The sequence below is a fragment of the Dermacentor albipictus genome, chromosome 5 (genome assembly GCF_038994185.2).
Source record: "Dermacentor albipictus isolate Rhodes 1998 colony chromosome 5, USDA_Dalb.pri_finalv2, whole genome shotgun sequence".
Classification (NCBI taxonomy): Eukaryota; Metazoa; Arthropoda; class Arachnida; order Ixodida; family Ixodidae; genus Dermacentor; species Dermacentor albipictus.
Window position 1 is genome coordinate 158954303 of NC_091825.1, and position 26675 is coordinate 158980977.

At 45.6% G+C, this 26675-nt stretch overlaps 1 protein-coding gene and 1 long non-coding RNA gene across 6 annotated transcripts in view; one reads left to right on the top strand and one right to left on the bottom strand.

The window, feature by feature from the left end:
* The window catches only part of LOC135916636 (uncharacterized), a 110782-nt gene extending 99415 nt beyond the window's left edge, over positions 1-11367 (top strand). Inside the window, exon 6 of the long non-coding RNA XR_010569000.2 lies at positions 11309-11367. This is a non-coding gene — a long non-coding RNA (uncharacterized lncRNA). The remainder of the gene's footprint in view (positions 1-11308) is intronic.
* LOC135916635 (plexin-B-like) overlaps positions 1-26675 on the bottom strand; it is a 479058-nt gene that overhangs the window by 134135 nt on the left and 318248 nt on the right. For all 5 annotated transcript variants that reach the window (XM_065450048.1, XM_065450049.1, XM_070539222.1 and 2 more), the window contains one exon: positions 1624-2190. In XM_065450048.1, the coding sequence (XP_065306120.1) occupies positions 1624-2028 (405 nt within the window). In that variant the 5' untranslated portion in view covers positions 2029-2190. The remainder of the gene's footprint in view (positions 1-1623; positions 2191-26675) is intronic.

Below are 26675 nucleotides of genomic sequence, written 5' to 3' on the forward strand. Positions count from 1 at the left end.
GCCCACTCCTCACTGACTGCTTCCAAAATTCATCTAGCTTATGTTTCATTTTTTGTAATCGCTCCCAGGTTGCGATTAATTCGGCCTCATGCTGCAGTCCGCTAGCCTCCTAGTTAAAGGGGTTGGGACACCAAATTTTGAGGCTATAAAAAGCATGTTGTAGGCTGCTTCGGTATGCAAGGACACCCAGAACGAGGTATCGGACGCTGCAAACATTTCAAAATAATTTTAATTCAGCTCCAAAAAGTCATTAAAAACTCCTTCTCGTAGTCGAGACCCATCGCTAGCGCGGCAGCTACTACGTCACAGAGGAGGAACGAAAATATTGACGTCATAGCACACCAGCACAAAAACGTGACGTATGATGAGTAGCGATGAAATGCCGGTTACGGAGCCTGCTGAGCCGAGCGACCGAGCATAGCCTCCACTATGACCGAGCTACAGGCATATAGAAATCCTTTCTTAATGCAAAGAAGGGGTAAGGCGTGCAGACACGGACACAGGAGGAGAGAAGTGGACAACACGAACGCCGCACGGCGGCCCGCGAATGGCAAACTGCGTGCGGCGAGTTGCTGTGCCGACGGGCCTTTGCCCGTTTGAGTGTAAAACAGTAGCCGGCCGACTCCGAAAGGGATCAGGATATGCGGCGTTCGTGTTGTCCGCTTCTCTCCTCGCATAGTCGCATAGTTCGGCAGCTCGGAGCGGTCTGTCCTTCGCTTGGCCTTTCTCAGTGTGAAGGCCCGTCCACGTTACCGGCACGGAAACTCGCCGCACGCCGTTTGCCGTTCGGGGGCCCCCGTGCGACGGCGGTTTTGCTTGCGAACGGCGAGATTTCCTAGCCGTAGAGAGCACGGGCACGGGGCCCATTTGTGCGGCAGCCGTACGGCGAAGCGGCCAATCAGCGTCCGAGGAGTGGTCACTCTGTGCACCGACGGCAGCTTCACCGCCTCTGATCGTTCGGCGCCGCCGATATCGTGGCTAGGCCTTTTCCGGTTCACTTCGAAGCTAACGCTAACGGCGCTTCGGAATGAATCATCGACTCTCACAAGCCGCAATATTTTCTTACCGTTGTTGTCACTCTTCGCAATAATTATAATAATCGCGACATGCACTTCGAATCGCCAGTTGACCTCTGCTGGCAGAGCACGCATATGCGCGAGCAGACGACGCAGCATAGTTTTACGTCACTATTTTTTGTGGCCCACGTGACCAAGCCATGTTGCGTTTCCTCCTCTGTGACGTCATAGCATCCCCCGGAGCCCAGAAACCGAAACCGAAATCGCTCGGTATAATAATGCGATTATTAAATTATTTATCGGGTATATATGAATCCCGCTGTGTGTATCGTGCTCCCTGAAGCATGACGCAACGTTTGAATCAACAAACGCATGAAGGAAAATTTTGATGTCTCCACCCCTTTAAATGTCGGATATGAAGACCAACACCACATCCAGTTGGTGATCGCGGATATTCCATTCCCGGAACAATAACAGTTTTTATGTACTGGAGAAATTTGTCATTACGAATTGCTTCTCTGTATCACTATGCTTAAATCAAGCTGATAGTAAAATTTTCAATCGCCAATGCATTTCTGCGGGTACCGGCAAAGGTGATTTCTACTACCTTGTTTATGTTGTCCGTCGGTTCGGCTGCGACACCGCTGCAGTCCGAGGGCGAGCAAAGTACGCTGTCCTCGACGGGTCCCGTCTGCACCGAGGCCTCGAGCTCGAGGGATGCGTTGAACTGGTACAGCCAGTTCGTAGCGCCCACGTAGACGCGGCCTGTGCCTGTGTCCACCACGAAATGCGTGAAGTTCACCGTCTCGTTGAACGTCGTATACGATGCCAGCACGTTGCGCAGCTGCTGCGGCGGTGACGGCTTCTTCAGGTCCGGCGGGGCCAATACTGCCGCGGAAGCGACGGTCGCCGCGACCAGCGAGGCGACCAGCGCCGAGCCGATCGCTGTCCGGAGGAAAGCGGGTGGCGATCGGCATGCGCTTCGCCGGCCGGAATTCTCGTCGGAGCGCATTTCTTCCGCGCGGTCGCTCCGATGTGCAGCTGAAGGCGTCACTTGATCTCCGCAATTCACTCCGGTGGTTTGCCCGAGACGCCTAACTGTCGAGGGCTGGTGCACGGACACATCGTCACAACTGGTTCGACGACTGCCCGTGGAAACCTGCCGCTGCACGACCTGCGAACGAGTAGAAGCAGCAGCGGGAACTGTACAAGTCAAATCCTTAAATAACAGAGCCATTAAAAGATAAAGCACTATTCCTGTGTATCTTTTCTTTTCTCACTTTAGCTGGTAGAACGGCACAGCGGTGAGTCTTCTCATATTTTCCTTGAATTAGTTCTTTTATTTTCTCGTGACATCCATGCAGGTAATTAAACAAGTAAAACAACTGTGATACACAATGCACAGCAAAGCATTTTGTTTTGATAAACCCGGTAGAAACAACGGTGGATAAATGGTCTGATAGAAAAGAATGCGTAGAAGAACGACTTTAGGAAAACATGCAGCCGCCTGTCTACACAGCGGTAAATGCTACTTCAGTGAAAGACGCCGAACTTGGAGCATTTTCTTTTCGACGAATATTTCAATTTACAGTGTTGGTTAGTTTATTGGCTGCAAGGAATGCAATACTTGCCCATGATAGACAGCCAGGTAGGCAGAAATTATTGGATCTAACTCCACATCCATTCGATCACGGCAATACTTTCCACGTCATGATAGCTTTATGTTAGCTGTGCCAGAAGGCACAGAAGGGTTTGGGTGAGAGCTAGTTGGTACGGATCATTCATGTTTAAAACAGCGTCAAAAAACACGGACAAGGGAGGACACAGGACGAGCGCTGGACAGCAGCGCTCCTCCGGTGTCCTCCTTTGTCCGTGTTTTTTGGCGCTGTTTTAAATGTGAATGCCACAAGGCACACAATACGAAAAAGTTAATACCCATTATATTCTCATTAAGATACAATTATTTACACTACGCTTGCATTCTATATGTGATAACATGTAATACGATGACTTTAACAGCAAGAAGTGAATATAAATATATGCAGGGCTTCCACAATTAGTTTGTCATATGTCCATTTGCGGTAACGATCGGTTGTTCTGACTATCCAACCGCACGTGACAAACAGATAAATAACATAGAAAATGTTTATGCTATTCCTCACCGACGGATGCAACGGCCAATGTGCGTACGTCCCTCTGTAGATGTGCAGAACTAGAGCTGCCTGTGATTAATGTTTGACTTGTTACTATGCGACGCGTAGAAACAACACGGGGCACACTTTTGTGTTTACTTTATTATTTTTAACATAAAAAAGAAGTGGAAGAGGTCAAGAATACCTTATACACTCGTGTAAGGGCCGAACATTTTTTTTAGAATTTTGGCTGGCCGCGGCCCTTACAAGAATCAAGCCGATGACGGCCCGTGAGAAGTTTGTACTGTCTCCGCAACTGATAGGAGAGGCGAAAATGACATTTTATAAATGCTCTTATCATTTTGTTGTACGGACCTAAGCGGGGCTTTTTTCTCTAAAGGCGACATGCCACCGATCTCGCTGGAAACACTGCCAACACGGCCGAGACGTCGCTCCACACAAAGAAGCAATGACGCGGTGGCGCCGGCCCGAGTGGCGTCCACGGAAAAGCAGCTGGCGTGATCTAGCGGCAGCGGAACTTGATCGCTTTCTGGCGGGACGTTTTGAATTTTTCTCAAAATATTCCCTTCCAAAGTGGGGGTGCGGCCTTTACCCTAGGGCGGACCTTAGTCGAGTATATACGGTATTAATGTAAACAGAGTTGTTGAATGAGCTTTAAAAGAAAGTTTGAGTATGTTAAGCTATTAACTGTTGCACAAGGAATGAATTGTTGGTTGTGTGTTCAATGTATTAGCGCTAACCATATTGCATAAGCGTATTAGTGTACATCTACCATTCGACCATAATTCCTATCAGTGTTTCATGTGTGGGAATTATAAAGAGCTACGACCTTTTGTTATTCAACTTTAATTATTTACAGTCTTCTTTTTTTATTTGAAGTATTGCTCAGGCTCGCCTCCAGCAGATGCACTCTAAATCGATGATTACAAATTATTCCTAATGAATAGCTGTCTTTCGCACATTTCAATTTGTTTATGCTATGTGTTCTTTAGACGGCGAAGAGTTTTGTATGCCTGTAAGCAGGTCCTTACGAAACTACATGTTGACGTTCTATAAATTTTCTACACCTCTACGGCCTTCAATGAGCTTTCCTTTAAATAAATTATTAAATTCCTCGTTGTACTGTTGTGAGAGGCAAGCTTCGGCCAGCGTATAAGCAGCTCGGCGATATTCAATAACTTGTGCTTAACGTCACCCCCCACCGAAAGGTCGGGCCGTCCCACTAGCTTCTGCGTTTGAAATTAAACATTTCGCAATACAATGCCCAGAGAATATAACGTCGAACCATTGGCTGCGTGCAAGTTCGAAAAAAATTGTAATGAAAGCACTGCGTTTCCATGAGTCCGCTACAGAAGTGCTAAAAACTGTCAGATGTGCCCTCGTGCAAACGACGAGGGCACGTCTGCGTAGACGACCGTTTTCTTGCGAACAGAATGCACACACTTCAACAGGCGCTGCTCTTTTCTGTCTAGAATGAACCGAGAGGAAAAGTGCCATGCCATGTCGCTGCCAGCGGCAATTCAAAAATTTGTTTTAGTTACTGCACCCTTCTTTCTGTGAGTGAAATCTGGTCTGACACAAAATGTTAACAAAGAATAAAGGTTATATATCTGCCGATGCCAACCACAGACTGAAGGTGTTTCAACACACGGTGAGTCCTTCCTTCCTTTCGAAACAAAAGTAAATTCAGAAGTAATTTTACAAACTCCATGGCAATAGACACGCGTATTTTACTTTTCCTCGAAATACACATTCCATCATTGATCAGTATAACATTGACAATTCTTTCGATCTAGACGGATAAAAGAAATAGGAGTTTGCACTGCAGTTGAGTATTGATTCATCTTACATGTGAATTCGGAAACGTCCTTTGATCCCTTCACCTGGAGGTTTTGCGTCATGCGCATTCACATCATGACTGAAAATGCGGCTCGTGGTCGCTAACCTCGTATTTGAGCAGTGCGAGGCGACAGATAACTTTGACATGGTTGCCACATCAAAGGTGGCGAATCCAAGAGGCAGCTGTTAACTACGCTTTATTCGATAACTCAATGCCCCACACGGGCGCGTTTTGTGTCTAATGCTCCATCAGAACAAATGCTCTGTCGGTGAGATGAAATCGATGCCTTTTTTCTCTTCACTGGGTGTACGGTAGCGCAATTAAAAGACGGGACAAAAGAAGACACGTATGGACACACCTTTTCACTTTGTCGTTTTTTGCCAAGGTTGACGACTGGGCGTGTTGGTATAGCATATTAGAGGCTGGATTGCGCAACATTTTGACGAGACACACAGAAGAGACACACACCACAGAGCGCTTGTTGTTTTTGTTGTTGCTAAGAGATGTACTTATTTGTTATCATTTAAAAACTATTGAGGTGGTCGTGTAGCTTATACAATTACAATGAAATTTGTTTTTCCGCCGAACACCACGTGATCGACGTAGATGACTACAAGGTTTTCTTTTCATGCTGCTAATTTTTATTAGTAAATAATGGGCAAATGTATTCGGTATTGTAGTGTACAGAATGAAGTATTAACCCCGTTCTTTAGATTTATCTGTAATATTACGAGTTCATTCAAGCAATAGGAGGGGCTGCGCTATGATAACAGTTTGTTATGTTCATGTATTTGGATGAACCAAAGCTATGTCCATTGCAAGAACCCTTTACACCTCATCACCAATTAATCTTCGGTTTGGCTTTTTATAACGACTATACAATATATCTTACGCCTTAAAGTGAAAGAGTTTCCTTTCCTGACTTATTGTTCTTTTGTCGTTGATGTCTATCACGACTCGAGTAGGGGTAGGAATTGTACTGAATTGCGAGCTATAGGAGTTAGTCACACGTCCAGAAGCCTCACATGTCGTAAACTAATTCGTGAATGCTCTCGAAAGTCCTCTACCCTAATATTTGTAGCTCTTCATTTTTAACAGTAAGTCATCACAGTTGGTGAAGCGCTTAAGGAAAGTACAACTATGAGACAGTGTATTCCGCTCTTTAGCCAGTCGACTGGACTTCCACTGGGCCAACGTCTTTTCCAGCCAGTCAAGTGTTCATTGATACGAATAGTGATAGTAACATTTACTACAAAGGGGAAACAATTGAGAAATTATGAGCAATAAAGGAATAGAGCTAAATGCAATTATACTGGTGTCTTGCGAATGCTATGAGATACGGGCCATTTAAAGGCACGCACAGTCTGTTGCGGGCAGAAGGCAACGAGTACAAGTCAGGAGCCTTCGCTCAGGAATTGTTGTCGCCTTTAATTGGCGCCGAGTATTCCTTTCGCACAGAAATACCTAAATAAAGGAGGCCACGTATACGAAAAAAAAATCACTTGAAAAAAAGTCAACTCAAGAACACACGTGCTTAAAGTCCACTCACACAAATTCACTAATGTCAACACAGTCCAGTCGCATGGTCCGGGCACACATGGAAAACCAGCTCTGGTGTATTAGCTTTACAAATCATCTAGCGACAGCTGTTTCCTCTGCTAGTAACTTTGTCCGCCTCGCGTACTTTGTAGCTGATGCATCACTGCTTAGTACGCCGCCTTTCTGCTAATGTGCTTCCGCCAGTCTTTGACCACTCGAAATGCTCGGCTTTGTATGTAACAGATCCCTCAGAGAACTCCAAAGTGTTATAGGGAGATGCTTTTCAATCAGTCGTGCCTAACAGGCAAAGGCAAAGCACAAATCGTTTTAATGATTTATTTAAACTATTCACTTATTTACTAGCGACCAAATTATACGAATATTAATAACGATAGTATAGTTATGGTAGTTGTAACCGGACAAGTTGAAATTCTGCCTAAGTTGGCCCTTTCTTTAAACAGGATGTAAGCCCTCTCACTAGAAATGCCTTTGGTACGGAGGCACCTCGAGCAAATCAAACAAGGTGTCCATTTTTCTCATTTAGCCATGCTCATGTGCACTTACCAATCTTGGTCGCTGTTCGAGTGAAACTTGTTTGCGTACCTCAGGAAACAACGGATTGAAAGGAGGCTGCTGAGGGCGCAAGGCAAACATTAAACTGCCGTATAGCAAAGGCTAAAAAGCGATTACATTTTTCTTACGAAGGTCGAATTTTTTTACACGAGGCAAAAGGGACGGGGCCAACGTCTGGGAAAGCCATACATTAGCTGTCAATGAGTACATGTTCTCTCAGATGGAAAGACCTAGAGTCATACATCAACTTCTGAAGGCTGCTCCTATAATGCGGCTATACGCCTCCGTTGATCCTGACATGGCGCACAATGTAGACCGATTTCGATAAATGTATGCTTTCACCTTCTATGTATCATAGTGAGAAACACATCAGCATCTCACTGACGTCTTGTTCCCGCGTGCAAACTTGTCACAATCTCGTCCTTTTGCTGCCTTAGTACTTACTGCCTTACAAATTTTGATACATATAAAAAAAACAGTTTGCACCGACTGTTGTCAATTTGAAGAGTCAGCGATATGAAACGAAAGAAAGACAGAAGGCTGAAAGAAAAGCGCGCCAGCAGGGACCCAAGTGCCGTTTTTGTTTGGAGCAAGACGAAACTCCTTGCAGGAGAGAAAGTGCGAGAATCAAAAGGCGCCGCTCAGAATAACGGGGCACCACAGATCGAGTTTTCCGTCCCTCTTTTTTCTTTGCTTGTATTGCACGAAACAGCTGCTATTGTTTCGAACGACTGATGCATTTTTAATACCCGATCGAAAGCCAGTCCAGCCATTGCGCCAAACTTGGCTACACTTTTCCCAATTCCCGCTAGGTCTAGGCGTTCTCGGCCAGGATGCTGTGTGCTCTTTTGCTGCATGTCATCTCGTTTACACAGCTGCGCCTCTTTAGGGGGCATTCCCCTTCTGCATCTTATTTATCTTCGGCTCACGTAAAACGCGCATCGACTTGACGGCGTGTTTCTCGCATAGACAGCCAGCCTCTCCAGGCCACTGCCTTGTTTTGTAGGCCCATTACAACGCTTCTTAAACGCGTTGCCAGCTCTCATCCAACCGCAATTCGTCTTTATTTCAGTTATTTGCGGTTACTGACCCTCTCCGTACCCCGCCATTGGACCTCTGAGAGGAAGAGAGTGAAATATTATTGAATGGATGCTGGAGACGCTTGCCTGGCCATTCGCCTTGCACTTTAGGTGACAAGGGTGATATGTGCAACGACCCATTAATTCTTAGTGCATAGGGATACAGAAGCGCTCACAGAAAAATGTAACTAGAATGTCCGGTCGAGGCTTCTGTCCCGTAGGAAGAGATGTGTTCAGATTGGTTAGAAAGTCTTCCACCTTTCCAATTGCGCTTCTGTTCGCTTGTGAATTGCCTTATTTTTTTCCTTCTGTGCAAATGCAGCTCAGGATATCTATGAACGTATATATTCTTAACACGTAAACTAAATATTGCGTTGGAAACTACCAGTAATATAACAGACGGGGCTAGTTGGTGCATGCAAGTGCATACTTGTTATTCAGCTTACACATTAAGAATATATATATAGATATCATATGCGACGTGGATTAAGCTTAGACAAAATTACATTAACAAGACGTGCACAGCGAAGTCACAACCAAGATGGCAGAATAACCACAAACCATGAACGAGCTCTTTCGATTCGATCGTGATCTTCATCGTCCTACGAGCACCTTCTTCAGAAGGTGGGATTGGCGTGTAACAACACACACACACACACACACATATACATATATATATATATATATATATATATATATATATATATATATATATATATATATATATATATCTATATATATATATATATTGGCTGATACATTGTCAAGCGTCGACGCTCACTGTATCTCGTGACGGAAAAAAATTTCGCTATGGTCGAAGATTTTTCTACACGTGCTTTTTACATTTCACCATATATCTTTTTATACTACGAATTTCTCGTCTCTCGGTCTTCGGCCAAGCAAAGCGTACTCCCTGTTTTGTGAAATAAGCATAGACCCACTGGGCTAACGTCACCTCATCTTACAATTATTTGCCATTCTTTATTTCGTCAGGCCTACTTCGAAAATTCTCAGCACAGAGCACACATCCCTCACGTTGATAATTAATCGCTCCATTTGAACATATCGCCTTCCCCTAAAACTGCAAAACAAGGCTAAATTGGGGGACTTGGTGCATGCTGTTCTAGAGCCTAGAACATTTTATGAAAGAGAAATTCTTGGACCCTTGCAGCATCCGCCGATGGTGCAGGAAGCTATTCGTGCGTTAATGCAGTTGTTGCGGAACACTGGCCTCAGTGACCGATTGTAGTGCAGCTGTGCATTCTAGTGTGCTCGCGCCGTGCTCGATCGCTGCAGCTTTCTTTTCCTCTTCCCATTTTCCGTATCCTCCCTCCCCGTGCAGGGTAGCAAACCGCACGCTCGTTTGGGAGACCTTCCTACCTCTCCTTGCTCTCTCTCTCTGTACACGTTGTAACTTAGTGGTGTAACAGTGCATGGTATATGAAAAACAGAACGAACGGACGAATCGTCCGTTCATCCCTTTAGATCTGACCCATGTGCTGTTGCTTCATTTAGTCTTAACCTTGGCCACCTCTTTCGTACATGCTTATGCTCCACGCCCGTTTGGAGAGAGTGAGCTATGCATATAAACACCATCAAGGGTAGTAGTCATTGCCTAGACTAAGGCAAGTCCTTTTTTCGAAACAGTGGCTATGCAGTCTGATGCTTTGCTTCCTCGTGACCACTGTTGGTGATTGCATGTCTCCATCTATATGTCAACCATTTCTCGGGCTTGAAAGCCTCCATAATGGATTTGACTGTGGAGTTTCTCATAAAGGTTTCGTCATCACCCTTACATTTTGCTTGCTTCAGCGCACTCAGCTACTGTACGAAATTATAGCTGAATATCCTTCACAACAGCGCTTAACACATTTAGCCAAAAAATGTGAAGAAATATATTTTCAATGTTTACTGTAAGGAAATTTGATTTTTCATTTGTTTTTTCAGCATGTGCGAGACATAATTATATGAATGAGAATGAGAAGGGAATTACGATTGAAATCAGCTGCATTTATTCAAGTTAGTTTTGTTCATGAGTTTAAGCCACTCTAGTACTGTCCGTACACGTATCTACTCCTTCTCTCTCCCTTCTCTCTCTTACCCTTCTCGCTTCCTCCAGCGTAGGGTAGCCAACCAGACTCTTGACTGGTTAACATCCCTGCCTTCCTATATTCCCCTCTCTCACTTTCTAGTTTCGTTCATACATTTTCTTTTTTTTAACAGTGAGCAGCGGATACTCAGTTATTTATTTTATGGCTGGTGCAAGTTTCGTCTCGGCCAGACAACAGCATGTTACATCGTATTTTATTATGCTCAGGAGGTGGGGCGGCCGTGTAATAGTTCTATGCATGTTTTCTGAATGGGAGAAAGATATTAAAAAAAGAGTAGATTGCTTTATGCCGTCACTTTTGCAACGACCCTGGCGGGCTGAATAAGGTAGGGAAAAACATTAAGATAACGGCCCGGGTAGATGAAGTATTAGTTCAAGCAACTATGAAAGCAATGAAACGGCGGACTGGATGCAATTAAGAGACGTAAAATAAAGCGTCTTGGTGCTCCCAAGCGCTCGCTGCGATGTGGGTATGGCGTAAGGCTTTATGGAGCCTTTCGAGCACGAGACCACTTCGGAAAGCATCCATGAATGCACTGCGCGAGCACCGAGAAACAGCAGCGCAACGCGCTGTTCGTATGAAGTTCAGCGCTGATAAAAAACCGTAAGCACGATGTCGTTGGTAGTCTTAAGTGTCAGTGAAATTTTTCGTTCTAGCGCAAGGGTCAATACTGCGATTGCCGTCTGAAACTTTTGAAGCGGATCACGAAAGTTGACGCAAGTAGTTGACATTAGCTACAGACTGGTTACGAAGCTAAGTATTGTCCGCGCAAATTCCCAAGCATGTCTTGCGTGCCCGGACACGCCTTTTCAGTGCGCTGGCAACAATATGACCATGCGTAATTCTTCCATAATCGGCAAAAAGCACTAACGCAATCGTGTAAAGGTATTGACGTATTCGTACAGTAATGATTCCCCCACTCCCCTTTTTTTTGTCGTACTTCGTTGCACGGCTTTATAATGAATTAAATTGTTGTGGTGGCTTCCTTTGCTTGCAGTTTTACGTTGAGAAATCCCACGAAGTATGAAAACAAATATCCTGCGACTACGCTCCTACGGGCACGAAATCCCACGGGCACGGACCATCAAACAGTCTCTGAGTAAGAGTAAACTGTTTCTTTACTTTAATCATTTTAAGGAAAATAAAAGAGAGATATGTATTCAAGCTATAGTCGTGACGGCTACTTGTGTTTTATCACAGTAACAACAATAGAATATATACTGTACAAAGAGAAGACATAGACATAGTCGCTTGTGGCGTACACAACCTATTACTTGGTTAGACACAACGAAAGGGATAGGACCAGTTGGCATACCTAACATGTTCCTAAAACGATATTGCGACTGGTGCTCACTATTGCTAACAGTGACTTTCAATAATTGGAAACAGCACGCAGTCGACCTTGTTCCCATAGGGTAATGCGTCTTTTTTTTTTTTTTTGAAATCTTGGTGCATGATAGCTGGGGCACCCTGTATATATGCCTGACGCCGCCGCGATCATGTGGTATAACTTTAGTATATAGAGGTTGAGATAGGTTTGCACGTCTCACTATGATCATGTGCCAACCCTGTCCATATTTACTGCCGTCAGAGAGCATGTGTATGCATAGGCAATTTACGCTAGCAAGTGGAGTGGTTTAATGTCTTTATGGCCATGCTAGAAAACACAGTGCCTTCACGATTTTATTTTGCCTTCTTGTAGTTCAATATACAAGCCCGTAAGTGTGACCCCGGTTCTGTCGGTCATTCCGAGATGACGCTACACACTTGTCGTTGTACGCGACGTGGCACTTGTCGATGTAGCGAAACAACCCCACTTCAGAGAAGCAAGAAGGATAGTCCGCGTAAAATAATGCTGAAGCAGGGTTAATGCTTCACGGCTATATTCCTTCGCGCCACCCGCGGAAGACCTTGCAGCGTTACGGCTAACAAAGCCTCGTAAACAATACTCGCTTGTGCAGCATTGACAAGGGTCGCGTGCAGCCTCGTCGGGCATCTTATATTTATCAGTAGAATGCGGAATGAACGCAATCGGTAAACAGAGGAGAAATAATAATCCGAGCTTACAACGAGGGAACACGTGGAGAGAGATAAGTGAATAACGGCGGTTTGGGATGCGTGCGCTTGCATCTATTCCAATTGCGTCAGCATCGGGCGATAAATTGCGCTGTTTACAGTAACAAACAGCTCCTTCATAGCGCCACCCTGTGTCCATTACCCCAGCTATGGCGAGGGCCAAGGCAGCGAGGCGTGATAATGCAAACTGAGCAGGGTTTGCCTCCGCTTTGCCAGTTTGCCCTCTTTTTTTTTTTTTCCTAGTGCGGGGCATTGCAGAGAATAACCGCTGCCGATGGCCATAAAACACAATGATGGTTTTCCTCTGAAGTGTGGCTGGGCGTTTCCGCGGCAGCTTCGAATTTCCTAGACGGGAAACGACTCCGTTAAAAGCGCTATCTTCTCCAAGAACCAGGCATATCGGCGTGTATGTGTTTCTTTTGTTTATTGTTATTTATTTATTTTATTTCGTGGCCCCATCGCTGATTTTTCCCCCCATATCCCGGTACTCGCAGCGAAGCGGGAATAGCTGCAATACTTTTTCTGGCGAAATAAGCCTATAAGTACGTTCCGAGTCGTAAAACCTCCGATGGTTTGCCCGTGTGTTTGCGCAGCCCCGTCTATTGTGCTGATCAACGGGATGTATATACGTTCAAGCAAGTAACGGCATTTGAAGGAGCGCGAATGAAATAAAAATGAAAAGGAAGTCGATTCAGGAAAGAGCCCTGGAAGAGAAGCGAGTGGTAGCCCTCTTCGGACGGTCTTTCGAGCGCTGGATGCGGGCTGGTCGCTGCTGCTGCAGGCAAGGAAAAATCGAAGTGACACACTGTTCGCAGATAGGATGCGCACCTTGGAGGCGCACCACTCGCCCGCTTACTCTTTCTTTTTTTCTACGGCCCCAGAAAGACGCACACACGCTTAAAGGACGCCGCCAAGAGAGGATTCGAGTTACTTGAAGCAAACCGTCTTGCGGGAACTGTATTGGTTCGCCGACGGAAACTGTAGCCTCGGGAACCCATTAGCCATAGTGGTTTTTATCACCCCGGCGGTGCGCCTATGTTGCCCGTGCAAAATGAGAGCGCACGGTTTTGTCGCATCGCCGGATTTGCGCAACGCACGCCCGAGAGCTGCGGCTCGGCAACCGTGGCACGTTCGCTGCAGGGGGCGCGGGCGTCGCTTCAAGCGCGCGCGATGTCGGCTCTTGTAAACCGATTTTCCCTGTCCTTTGTTCTGTCGGCTATCTTTTCCTTCTTTCCTGATATCTCAAAACCGTGCAGCGCTCTGGAGGATCGCTTTGACGTTAGCCAAATCAAGAGTGCGAACATGCATATATCAATAAATTTCTACGAGAGCGCACTCACTCGCGCACAGCGCTGTGCCATCCTTACTTTCCGTCTCGTCCTTGTGCTCGCTGCTCATGCATCATCAACTTGTCAAACCATCAATTCTAACACCTAAGTGAACATCATTCCTGCGTATAGCACGTAAATCGGTTCCGTCATCCTCTATCCTGAGTACAAGAAAAGTGTTAATGATGACGAAAAACAAATAACTGAAAAGTCTTACAAATCAGCGAATGGTTGACACACTAACCAGCAGCTACAATGTAACAAAAGCTATGTTTGCGTGGTCGGGCAAATCTGCGCTGCTTTCTTCTTTCCTTTCACTTACTCTGTAATACGTAATAACCGTCTCCCGGCCCGCCGTACCTTGTGGCAGCGTTGCACGCTTTTAGCGAGAAAGCGTACCAGCTCAATCCCTGTGTTCTTTGTCCTTTCAGAAGCGATAACGAATTGGACTGCCTCCTGTGTTCAGGTAACATAACCGGCCCTCTGTCCCGGGCACAATGACCCCTATTTGCGCTAGGACGTTTTCGTAACTGAAAGCCTGCGCGCACTGTGACGAAAAGCCAGCAGCCGCGCCGAGTTTTGGTCAAAGAATAAGCAGAAAATGGCGCAGGTACACTTTGACATGAAACCTTAATGCATGAGCGGCACTGGGAGTAAGCGCAGAAGGAGCAATGTATGCCCCGAAGGGGCGACAATCGTTCACGGCCAGCGTCGGCGCGAGTTGCACAGTGGCGCGTTGGGCGCAAGTGGGATCGCGCACCGCCAGTGCTTGCGACACCGGCGCTGAGGTGAATTAGGGAATAGAGTTACGGCACGCTGGTGCTAGTCGCGGCCGGCAATTAGGTGGACAACGCGTCTCGCGCTTCGGCGGTAACTCCGGTTGTCCACGTTGCCGCATGCGCGTAACTTGAACGGTGCACGGACGCGTGGGTTGTTAAGGATAAATAAATAAAACGAAGCAGATGATAGTTGCGTCACTCAAGTTCGTTGCCCAAGGGCGCTCGCGAAATGTGATGAATGAATCCGGCGTTATGAAACGAAGTCCTTTGACATCGGGGCTTCATCGCTGGTAATCAGAACATGCAGAGCTAAAGAACTACCCACGTGTTTAGCTGGACTCCAGTGGTGGGAGGCGCGTCGTAAGTCAGATCTGGACAACGCGCGAAATTGTATGCGACGTTTCACACTAGTTTTACTTCCTTTCCTTTTTCTTTCCTTTTCTTTATCGTTATATTCCCTATATATGTTGTTTCGCTCACTTTAGTATCTATATTACATTTTACATTACGGGACATTATTTTTTGTTTTATATATACGAAAAGACACAAAAAGCGAAATCACGTTACTTATCAAAACCCAGATTTATATGGTCATAGGGTATAAGCATCTTGAAGAATGTTGCTTTAAGCTACGTAAAACTCCTCAGCGCTGTTGAATTTGCTCTTTGTTTGTCATCAGCAATTCGGCATCGCGTTCGCGATGTTGCGTAGCTGTGTCTTCGGGTGCAGCATGAGTGAAAGGGACGGCGAGCGACTATTCCGCATTCCATCTGTCAAGCGAGACGCGGCACGGGGGAGGGTCTGACTTCAAAGAATCAGCCGAGCTGGTTCAACCTAACGCAATAGTCCCGGGTCTGTGAGGTAAGCGAGCGATTCTTCCCTCATCACTAATCTCGTATGCTGCCACTCGTTGTATACGGCTTCCTTAGTTTTTTGCCCTCTTAAGTACCACATGTTCACGCTGTGTTTGTTTACAACTTTCGTGCCCGACTTCAATCAGGCCGTCTTCATAAGCACGTGCTTTTTTGTCGACTCTGTCGTACATTCCATGGCGTTGTCTTTGTTTGGCCTGAATGTATGCGAACAGCACCTTTTGAGTGTATCGCCGTACATTACGAAGCGGTGATGGTACGTAGGCAACCAGCTGCGCTGGTGACGTGCCGATCATTATAGGGCGTTGTCACTCTTTAGCGCCTCATCCAGCCGGGTCAAACCGTTATGAACCGTGACCAATCGTACTCGGGCGCCGGCTTCGCCGCGCAGACCGTGCCTTGAAATTTACCTGCGATGGCGGCAAAGAGTGCCGACTGTTGATATAACTTCTTTCTTTGTGCACTCGGCGCTTAGCGTTCAAGTGAGACGCGTGGAGAACGCGGAAAACGATTTCGGATAGCGTCTGCTAGTTCAAGTAGGGGGATCCAACGCCGGCGCAGGAGGAGGAGAGATGCGATGGCGCTACGTTTATTTTATTTAGGGGCATCAGTCATACGTACTCCTGAAGAGCAGGCAGTTTTCGATCAGCAACGCCATGAACAGAACCGGGAACGAACTCATCTACGCCTTGCCGATGCCGCAGCCCGGGCACAAGAACAGGCTAGTGCAGCCGTCGCAAGTAGCAATTGCGTACCCAGGGTCGGGCAGGCTACTAAGCCGTCGGTTAACTAACCGTCGGGGTTAACCCAGTGATAAACACCAGGGCTGCACGTTCCATCTTCGCTGGTTAACCATTTGTACGGACTGCTGGGGCGGTGATTTTTTTTCTTTTTTGCGTCAACAAACAACTCATGGTATCAGTCGGTCAGCATATGCAAAGAACAGTTGATCTCTTACGCAATTTTGTTTCTGTCAAGAAGTAGCAGAAACATCTTGTAAGCATGACTTTCAATTTATTAGCAGCACAACACTTCAAAACTCTCTGTAGCAATAAATCAAGAGCTGAAACACATGACCCCACTTCGCTGCTTACATGCGTAAGTGCGCCTTCAACGAATAAATTACATACATATGAAGTTCATACAGAAACTCATGTGGTAGTTGTCTACGTATGCGTAAGCTTTGTGTCACTTGCTCATCTGCATGCAGCCCGGTGTCATCAATGTTATAGAACTTCACCCGACCAGTACAAACTATTATCAACCCTCATCGGTCGTTCGCCTGTCATGTTCAATAGCGAACATGATAAGGCGGGTTTAATTAAAATATAGTTCATTACGGCACTTGAACCCACGATAATTGGTATTAACCAAAGGGAAGTTAATTATTCATAGTTCATTAATATAGCTAATTAAGGCACTCTAACCCTTGATATTTGGCGAGGGTCAAACCCACAACGTTTTGTGTTGATTAAGGTGAATTATGGTTAATTTAGGGAAGCTGTTACAAAACTACCACTAGATTTTCTGAAGGGGTAGGCAATGCTTTATTGTTAGTTAGGGTGCTTGTTTTGAGCTTGCTCTTTACTGGAACGTATGCTGTTCTCTGTGTTGTATGGGTGATTCCAATAAATGTATGCACTGTTCGCTTCACTTTGCTGAGCGCTTGTAGCCTCTACCTTACGTGGCTATGAGCCATTGATTGTCTAACGTAACGGACAAATTTCTCGTTGGGTAGGTATAGACCTTTTCATCGGACGAGGAGGATAGGGCGCGCGGAAGCCTTTCCTCCTCTCTGGCTTGGGCAGAGAGGAGTATAAGGAGTAAGTATAGCTGCCGCATGCTGCGGAACGATTTCGAGATGTTTTAAATCGTACTTCGTAAAATTTACGCCATTTACGTTCATATAACGTCGTCAGGGAAGCCTTTCGGTGCATCGGTAACTACAGTAGGCTGAAGGATGTCTTGGGGGTGCAAAAATGTGACGCGCTTTATCAGCCATGGCGTACGCACATTATCAGTCGCGGTGTGTGTTGTGAACTATATTGCTTATATCGGTTTTAATTCAACAAAGAAAACTGATGTCGCTGTATTACCAGCATTAAATGATAAACCAGCTCACTCTCTGATCGCTTGGCGTAGGGAGTAAAACGAAGCATAAGGGCGTATGCTCATGCACGGCCAACCTAAGGCAACCACGAAATATCTAAGCGGCAGGCGCTATCAAATATTTTGGATGCACCGGCATCGTTCTCGCGCATTTCAAGTGTAGTAGGCTTAAAATTACTATATGTCTACGCTAGCCTTCCTGCATGGGGCCGATGGCGCTGCTCAACACAGGGATCTCTTGCGGTTGGTTAACCAGCACGATACAAATGTAAGCTGTGCGCTTCGGCATTGCCTTTTTGGCCTGTATACAGCCATAATATATGAGGGTGATTGCATAAAAAGAATGCGATAACTATTTTTGAGGACAAAATTTCCGTAATACGTGTGAGTGCGTCATAGAGAAAGGAACGAACACACAAAAAAAGAAATTCGATTATCATCCTCTTTCTCGAAAAAGCAAGAGAAAACGGGCTAACGCTGCAAAACGACCTCGCATAGTCACGCCGCACAACGTTTATAGATATATAACCGCTGATGCCGTATGCTTGGACCATGCGGTATATAGAACAAAGATATCAGTAATCCACCGTCTACCACTGCTTAGGTCGTTCGCGCAGTTCACAGTTCCTTTGCTGGACAAGCTTAAACCATTAGAGACCGGTTTCTTTTTTTTCTTACTATCTTGAAATAAATCTAATATATTACCTTACCTTTATACTAATAATTCACATGCAAGAAATTATTACTCTTGCCTAATTAGTTTTCAAAATATAGCCCGTGACCATATGGTCACACTGGGCCCTTAGGCTACAGCAAAATACGCGAAGTTAAAAACATTTATTTCAAGCCATGAAACATCACAAAAAACATACATGGCGAATAGTCGAGCACTTATTTAGTGTGATGTGGCTTGAATCATGGAATACACATGCCGACGTCATACTTTGGGCATTGTGTGTGCACCACGCTGTTGCAATTATCTCATGCACACCTCCACCTCTTGCCATTAGGTATTGGTGCAACAAAGTGGGCCACTTGGTCGTACCGTGTACCATTCAGGACATCACCAGTCTTTGGGATTCTGCGTTAACCAGGTCCTCTAGGCTTATTGTCCCATGGCATCAGGTATAGCTTTGTGCAATTTGCCTGCGGAATTCCACCTGCGTGACGTTGAACCCTGTACTCCGAATTAGCGCCCAAGCGTTGCTGATAGATACATAACAAAGTCAAGTGAAAATCGGCCACCACCAGTTTTTGCAAGGATTGCAATCCAATAGGCGTCTACATTTGCATCCATCTGGTCCGTACCTCCAATAAAACTTGTGCTGAGCCACAGTGTTTGGATGGGCCACCTTGATTCGCTTCATCTCAACACGAGAGTACCTGTCTGCAGATGACATCGGCTCTACGCCGTGAATAGTGCTTACGATCGGTACTACAGAACTGTCAATCCAGTGGACAACAATTATCCCATTGTCGCTCAGCACGGGATCTTCGTGCCTGCGAGCTTGGTGCTTGACGAATTCTGGTCAAGCGATAGGGCCCTCTTTGGGAACACGGTTCTTCTTCACTGTGCCCGTGCCTTCGTAGCCCTGTGCCCTGAGATGCCTGAGTAGCTGCATGCTTGTGTATAAATTATCAAAATAGAAAAAGAAAGGAAAGTGGTGCGTCTCTGCTGCGAGTTCCTCCACCATTTGAAGAAGTGGCGCCGCTGCTTTTCCGAAGTCCTTTTCATATTTTTTCAGATGTTCCGGGATCCCCTGCTTGCCTTGATACACTTTAATGTGTACAAGGTATCTGTTCTTGGCATTTAGGCACCATACTTTATACCTGAAGCGGATAGGCTTTCCGCGCATAAACTGTTCACAGCCATCACGACCATAACACTCTATCATACTTTCGCCATAGCTCAGGTGACGCACAGGTTGAAAATGCTCCAGAAACCTTGCATTCAATAGTGCCATCAATGGACGCAACTTTACCAACTTGTCACTAACTGCTAGGCTTGCATTTGGCACAGTGCAGGAATCGCATTCTCTGAACGAAGCGATTTCTTCGCACAGCATTGTAGGCCATCGTGTTTCGCATATCCGTGCCGCTATCCCAATAGCACTTTTTCCCTGGCAAGCAGTTATAGCCGGACAAAACGAGCACTCCAAGAAAACTTAATCCTTCTTTGGTAACCTCCGGATCGGGCATATTCAAAAATACCACATACGTTCTTGTTTGTTCGACTTGCAGCTCCACGACGGCTTTGTCAAAAAGTTCGAACAACTCAACAGGTGAAAAGTCCTTGTAAGCAGCAAAGTTTGGGTCGGGAAATATTCCAAGGCTTATCTGGAGATCACCCTTCGTCCACTTAGAAACAGTGGATAATTTTGCAGGAATGGCCGCATCAACTACAGAAGAAACCTCTGATGTACCGTCACCTTCCTCGCTGGGGTCATCACCGTCCGAGTCGCATCCACCACTGCGGCGTCCGTCAGAGAAAACAGTTTCAGCGCCGGCTCATAGCTGCCACCTGCTTAGATTGTCAATGAGCCCACCTGAGTCTTTATCGGCCGAGTCTTCATCCGAATAGGTGCTAGCCTCTGCCGGCTCGATATAAATCACTGACACGTCGACATCTTCCTCTACGACTATCTTCGCTATTTCTTCCAACATTAACCTATTCAGACAATAAAATCAGAAATAACCACTGCGAGAATGCGCCAGCAGCTGTGCAAGAGATGAGAATGCAGTTAAAAAAAAACGTTAGGTAGCCTAAAGGCCCAGCGTGACCATATGGCGACGCGCAAGATAACACGCTCATTCATGGATAAATCAAACATTAATCTTTCACAAATGCTCATCGAAGGTCACATATTCAAAGAACAATACGGAGGTAAGGATATCTGACTATTGCTTAAAGAAGTAGTGGAAAAAAAACACGCTTACCCCTTGGAGCAATGCATGGGAACGCTACTCCCAGAGTAACACTTATTCCCGCCTTTGCGAGGGGCTCCCACAAAATGACTGACAGCTGCTGCCACTTGGTATCCATAAAGGGAACTCTAATCTGTCAAACGGCACCTCAAAGGCGATTTTAGTGCCGTTTTGTTAATAGTAATTAATTGAAACTCACTGTGCAGACTACTGTGACCATATGGTCACGCTGGTCTTTATTGGGTTAATTCAGACTGTAAGGTATGGGGCTATTACTTGCCCAAACTATTTTATTCAGGGGCGGAAACCTCATCCATCGAACCAAGTAGTCACGCAATGTAACCTGCAGCGAACAGTTTGAACACTTGTCAATGTATAACATCACAGCTCCTATCGTAGTAGAACGGTACCCACGCTGTTACGATCGTCGCGTATGTTTCATGGCTCCTAAACCGCAGCTTAGAAATAGAGAATAATATTGCAATAAGGCCACATTAGTGAATGGAACATTCAGAAATACACCATTGATCTTCGAGGCTGATTGTAGGCTCAAATATGCGCGCACACGTCGCGCGGCATGTTCCGTCCACCTCAACGCAAAGCAGAAACTCCGGCTATAAAGCCTTAAACCACTTCAGCACGTCTCACAGAACCGTTTACCACGTAGAACATGCACGCCATACTAAACAGACCACACGAGCGCAAGAACAAACGTCAGAAACGACCGCCGAGCGTATACCTGCCATGCAAAACACCGCTTTCACCTAAGCCAGTATGGCGCTGCTCATAGGCGGCGCCACTGCGTTCACAATACGGCGGTGCCTACGAAAAAACGGTGTATAGAAGTGCATGCTTACGCATTTAAAACATTACTTAGCGATGTAACATGTTGCGCCTAGGCTTTTTAACAGACCAGCTGCGCTTGTATATAGGAGCAGATCTGATTTTAGTAGCCGAACGTTCAACAGGATCTTAACCGACAGAAACCCCTGCACAATGTCCGCTCTAGAGATACGTTGCCGAAGCCGCTATTATACTACGCACCAGCAACTAATTTAGTCTGTTAGCTGCGCTTCACATTTTCCCAACGAGCAGAGAACTTGATGCACTGCATTTTGCTTTAAGTCTGAAAAACTCAGGGTGAATTTATGCAAATTCTAGCGCGCAGTCTGAAGCCTATTTTTATTTTCTTACACTGATTTACCGAACAATTTATTTCTAATTGGGACTATGTTCAGGAGTTGTTTTTAGCCATTCTGTGGAAAGTTCTCATATCGATTTGTCCTCTACTTGTTTAGCGGGTCACGACTTCAAGACGGAAAAGAAAAACTGCTGGTCGAAATTGGACTCTGATTGAATAATCTACCAAAACTCACACCACAGTGTTTTCAGCCTTCGAAGTATCTTAGTTTTTTTTTCTTAATTTCCCTCCTGTTGGCTTTCTTTCTGCCCGAAATGGTCCCTAGTGTCTATGTAAAGACACGTTCAATGCGAGCGGCTATGTTAGTACTATGGCTTAAGAAAATTTAGTGACAGAATAAAGGAAAGCTTCTGCACAGCTTTCTCATAATATATGCATAGTATTCATTGAGAAAGGGCACGCGTATTCACGTTCTGAATTAGGAAAAGATGAGGAACCCGCGGAATGCCTTTACAATGGCTGATACGTTATGGGAAGAGCGTATAGGGAGGAAAAAATAAAAACAAAACTTGTTTCGCAGGGAGTTCAAGCTTTCGGTCGGAGCTGCCTGTTTTTAAATACGAAATGAGGTTCTCCTCTGCCTGGGCGTTGTGGTACAGGCTTCGAAGCGAGCAGATACGTTAAATAATCGTCAGGCGAGGCTAATCAGGCATAAAGCACCGTGAGAGCCGAGAAATGGCACACAAGAAGAAACAATACGCAGCTCAGTTCATAAGCTTCAGTGTCAGCCATCGCTCATTAAAGGCACAGACGAATGTACGGCTACACGAAAAGTTCTTTCATTGCAATTAGAAAAAGAAAGGCACGAATACTGAAAATGAGCCAAGAGCAGAACCGGCGCGTGCATTCAGTCGGTGCTCAAGTCCGTTCCTCGCTCACTGCTTTGGCGAGAATATCGCGGGGACCTCTCGAAACGCAATCTCTGAAATAGCCGGAATTTTCTGCACCGCCGACATCCGCGCAATTGCGTGAGAGAGAGAACAGGTGAACGTCACGTGCCAAAGAGGAGACCAGTGGAGTACGCCTGGCATGTGAAGGCTGAAGCGGGTCTAGCGTGCTCGGTAATTCCGCGGCGAGTTCTTTACGCATGGGCAGTTTCTCGTGAAAAAAGATTCAAACAATTACTGTAAGAAGGAAATGCAGCGCGACGGCTGTATCCTGAACAGCAGCGCTCTTGCGAGCTGTGCGACGTATATGGGGCCCCGCAGTGGAGCAAGAACGAAACAAGATACCTAAGGGGGCAAAAAGGAAAATAAGATTAAACGCGATTTCGCAAGTAAAGAAGGAGATCAAACTAAAGTGTTTTGTGAGAAAAAAATAGATGAAGCTACAAAAAACAATTGTACAAATCCCACGAACTGTTGAAATTGGTGTTATGCGGAGAATTTTGCAGGGACCTGGTCATCCAGCATTGTTTGGGGTTCCGTAAAACAATACTAGGTGGACCTACGTGTTTGTGTAAATTGAGTAGTTTGCAAGTGTTTGTCGCCAGCGTAAGTCTGTAACTACAGTAACACGACGACTACCACGTTGAAGACGATCGCATGATGGCAACGGTATGATTTCTTCGGCGGCCGTTCGACGCGAGCCTGAGACATAGCGATTGTTGGGTTCTATACATAAGTAGTGGACGAGCATAAGCGAGAATGAACACAGATTGGGGCATCATCAGCCAATACGTGCATATAGGTGTCCGTAATTATGGCTATTTGATGTGGTGGATGTTAAAAGGACGATGACATAAGTACTACGGCGAGGAAATGTTAAAGCTTGACTAAATCGGCCGATCATGAGGTGTGTACAACGTCGCACAGTTTATACGCCTTGGCGTATCTACCGGGAGGCGAAGTAGGCCATTTGATTAAGACATTGATTCAGGCTAGTTGGTCTCTCGTAATGGGAACCTCAATAGCGCAATTGAGGTCCTGAGTACTTTGAAGACTGCTTGCATTGGTTTGGTCTTAAGAGATGATCTCGCGGTGAAACAAGAGGCAGCACCAAGTGTTCGCTTTTTAGTGCCGGCGCTCTTCATCACGCCAGCGTTGTGACACCGAGTGCTCGCTAGATATGTGAGATATGTTTGTATGAGCCTGTGCACTCGTGAGGCCCCGCTCATCATAGGCGAATCTACCGGGGGAGTGGCGCATGCCCCCCCTCCCACAGCTAGAAGGGCAAAGTAGGCCATTAGCCTGCCCCTCATAGCCCCTCCCCCCTACATACACACACACGCGTTTGAAGGCGAGCACGGTCGGCTGCACACAGGCAAATTAAAAAAAAAACTGATGCCAAGCTTTTTCTCAGAATTGCGCACACATAAGTACGGTTATTTTATTACGTATCCCTTGCTTGGGCAGCTAGGATTGTCTTTCAGGCCTCGCCGCCACGTGCTGTGGCAGATGACGCTCAGCCGGCCGCACTAAACTGTTGCGAGGACGGCACTTCGCCGTGCGAGCCGCCTGTGTGACGCGCCTTGGCAGGCCTAAACAAGTGTATCATCTCTTGCATCATCCATTGTTTGTTGGAGCCGTCGAACCTATAACCATCTTTGGAAACACAGTCAAATTTGCTTTAATAATTTACCTCTATTTAATAAGTGTTACTATTTTAGCGATATTGTCGTTAGATTTAGTGACACTTTTATCTGTTTATGACAGCGTCTTCTATTTAGTAATCAGCGACGTATTCACTAACTTGAATGAACAGTTGGCGATATTTTACCGACTTACAAGCTGGAAAAGACGCTTCAATATGACCCTCCAGTACGCCGCATATTGTTCAAAAGCAACATCTAGGCGGCTGAAACTCTCTGTACGACGCAGAGGCTCTGTTGCCACATAGCAATGGTTGCCTTCACACTGGTAGCCTTCACATTGGGATTGTGCTTCACAGCACGGTGGTCATCATAACATTCACATTGTGCTCGGAAAATTGATGTTTCTTTATTATTTACAAAACCGATTTGAATGCGCTTAAATGCTAGGGGTTCGATAGTGCCCTTAATGTATTTGTTTGGTGGACGCGCTGAAGCGTGCCAGTAAGCTAATTTACCAAAACCAAACGGAACGAACTTTACGTTCAGATTTAGAACACCATATGTGGATAAGACATATCGACTACATAAAAAAGGCGTCGACATCGGGACGATTGAGATCGTTTGCGCGCGTCTAATTAAGTTGTGTCCGTTTTTCATGCCTTTAAGACAGCACTTCACGGTGGATTTCAAGTATATCAACGGTGAAAATGTAGCATTTGACCTGTATAGAGCATGTGTGTAGACTCAGTGCGTACCCTCAAATGTGCGCGAAACTGTGCTCTCTCTATCTGCTGTTTCTCTCTCTTTCTTCATCCCCATACCCCTTCCTCCAGTGCTGGGTAGCAAACCGGACGTGCGTCTGCTTAACCTCCCTGCCTTTCCTGTCTTCTTTCTTTCTCTCTCTCTCTCTCTCCCTCTCAGAATTTAGTTCTCCTACCCCGAACGTGAACCACAAAAAATTTTGGGATAATGTAGCCTATAAGTGTATTTGCGTGCTAGGAAAACTGTGTTACTTGTGTTCTCTTTATTTGAGTCGTATTTCTGACCTTCTTATTTGGTCGTAACGAAAAATTTAAGCTATCATTCGTTATGTAATAAATATTACATGTGGGAGAATATTAACTCTTTTGAATACGAATCGAACTCGAATACTATGTGTCGAATACGTCATCGAATATCCAATAGACAAACACATAAGCACACTTTTTCAGCAGGAATATGTATTCTTGTATAATAGGATAGTGAGCTTGTATATGCTGAATAGACAGTCAACTATCATGGACAATTAGGATCGTTTTAAGCACACGATCACTACAACTGTCATGAAAAGAACTGCACGAATAGCCGCTTGACACCGTTAGAGCCTGGTTCCAAACAAGCTTTCCAAGAATGACAGGCTGCTGTATGACTAGCTTTCCAGAAGCGCTACCTAAACAGTTGTTGGCAAAATATTAGAAGTTAGGGAAAAGGAAAAGAAAAAGCTAATGGTGTACTTGCGTGCCGTAGATGTAATACAGGGTCTGTTACAAGGAAATCATCAGTGCTCGTAACGTAAAAGATAAAAATGCTACGTGACTAGACTGCAAGAAAGAGTAATTGGCAGACGAGAAGAAAACATAACCGGTGGTCGTGTAATGGACGAGAAGAAAGGGAAGCGAGGGACCCGATTTATTGTTAGTCACAACCATATAAGCCAATGGGGAATGAAGAATGACTAGCAGAAATTACTTGTAGTTTTTAACTGAAAAGTACAAATTACAAGATAAACGGAAGTGCAGGGAAAAAAAACTAACTTGCTGACGGTGGGAGCCGAACCCACAAGCTCCGCATTACGCATGCATTGCACCACCCGCCAATTGTGGGACGGCGACGGCAGTTCCCACGTGCGCATTCTTGGATATTTGTGTATGTGTTCAAGATCTAACCCAAGGAGTGTTAACCAGGACCACACTTGCACCGCAATACCGAAAGCAAAGCTTACATTACCTATTTTGTTTCTGCATTACTTCGAAAACTGCGTCATTCTTTTACTTCTGATAATACACGGTACTTTGTTCAGCAGGTGGGGAGCCTGTCGTTAACAGTCGGTTGTTGCGAAATGTTTGGTTAGTGTACGTATAAGGGGTTTCAGCAAGTACGGACGCGAGCACAAGTAAGGAGAAAAGGACAGGTCAACGCTGGACTTACAACTGAAGTTTATTGGGAGTACAACATGCGTATAACAACCAAGGACCTTAACAATCAGGATAACAATCAGGGCCTTAAGAAATTCACTGCCTGCCTGCCAATGTTTATACGTAGTGTAAACTGCTACGGGGAAAGTAATGGACAAATTGGCCGGTCCCGGATATAGTGCTGTATACCACGGCTCCTCGAAGTACGAGCTGCCGCAAAAAAAAAAAAAAAAGACTCAATGAGACAGGGTCACGCGGCGAATTTTTCAAAGAGCTTTTGGAACGAGAGAAGCATGAGTGTTATCATGGCCTAATAAGTGGAATTCACTTAAATGTCTCTTGTCGCTTGGGTGATGACGTACCTGAA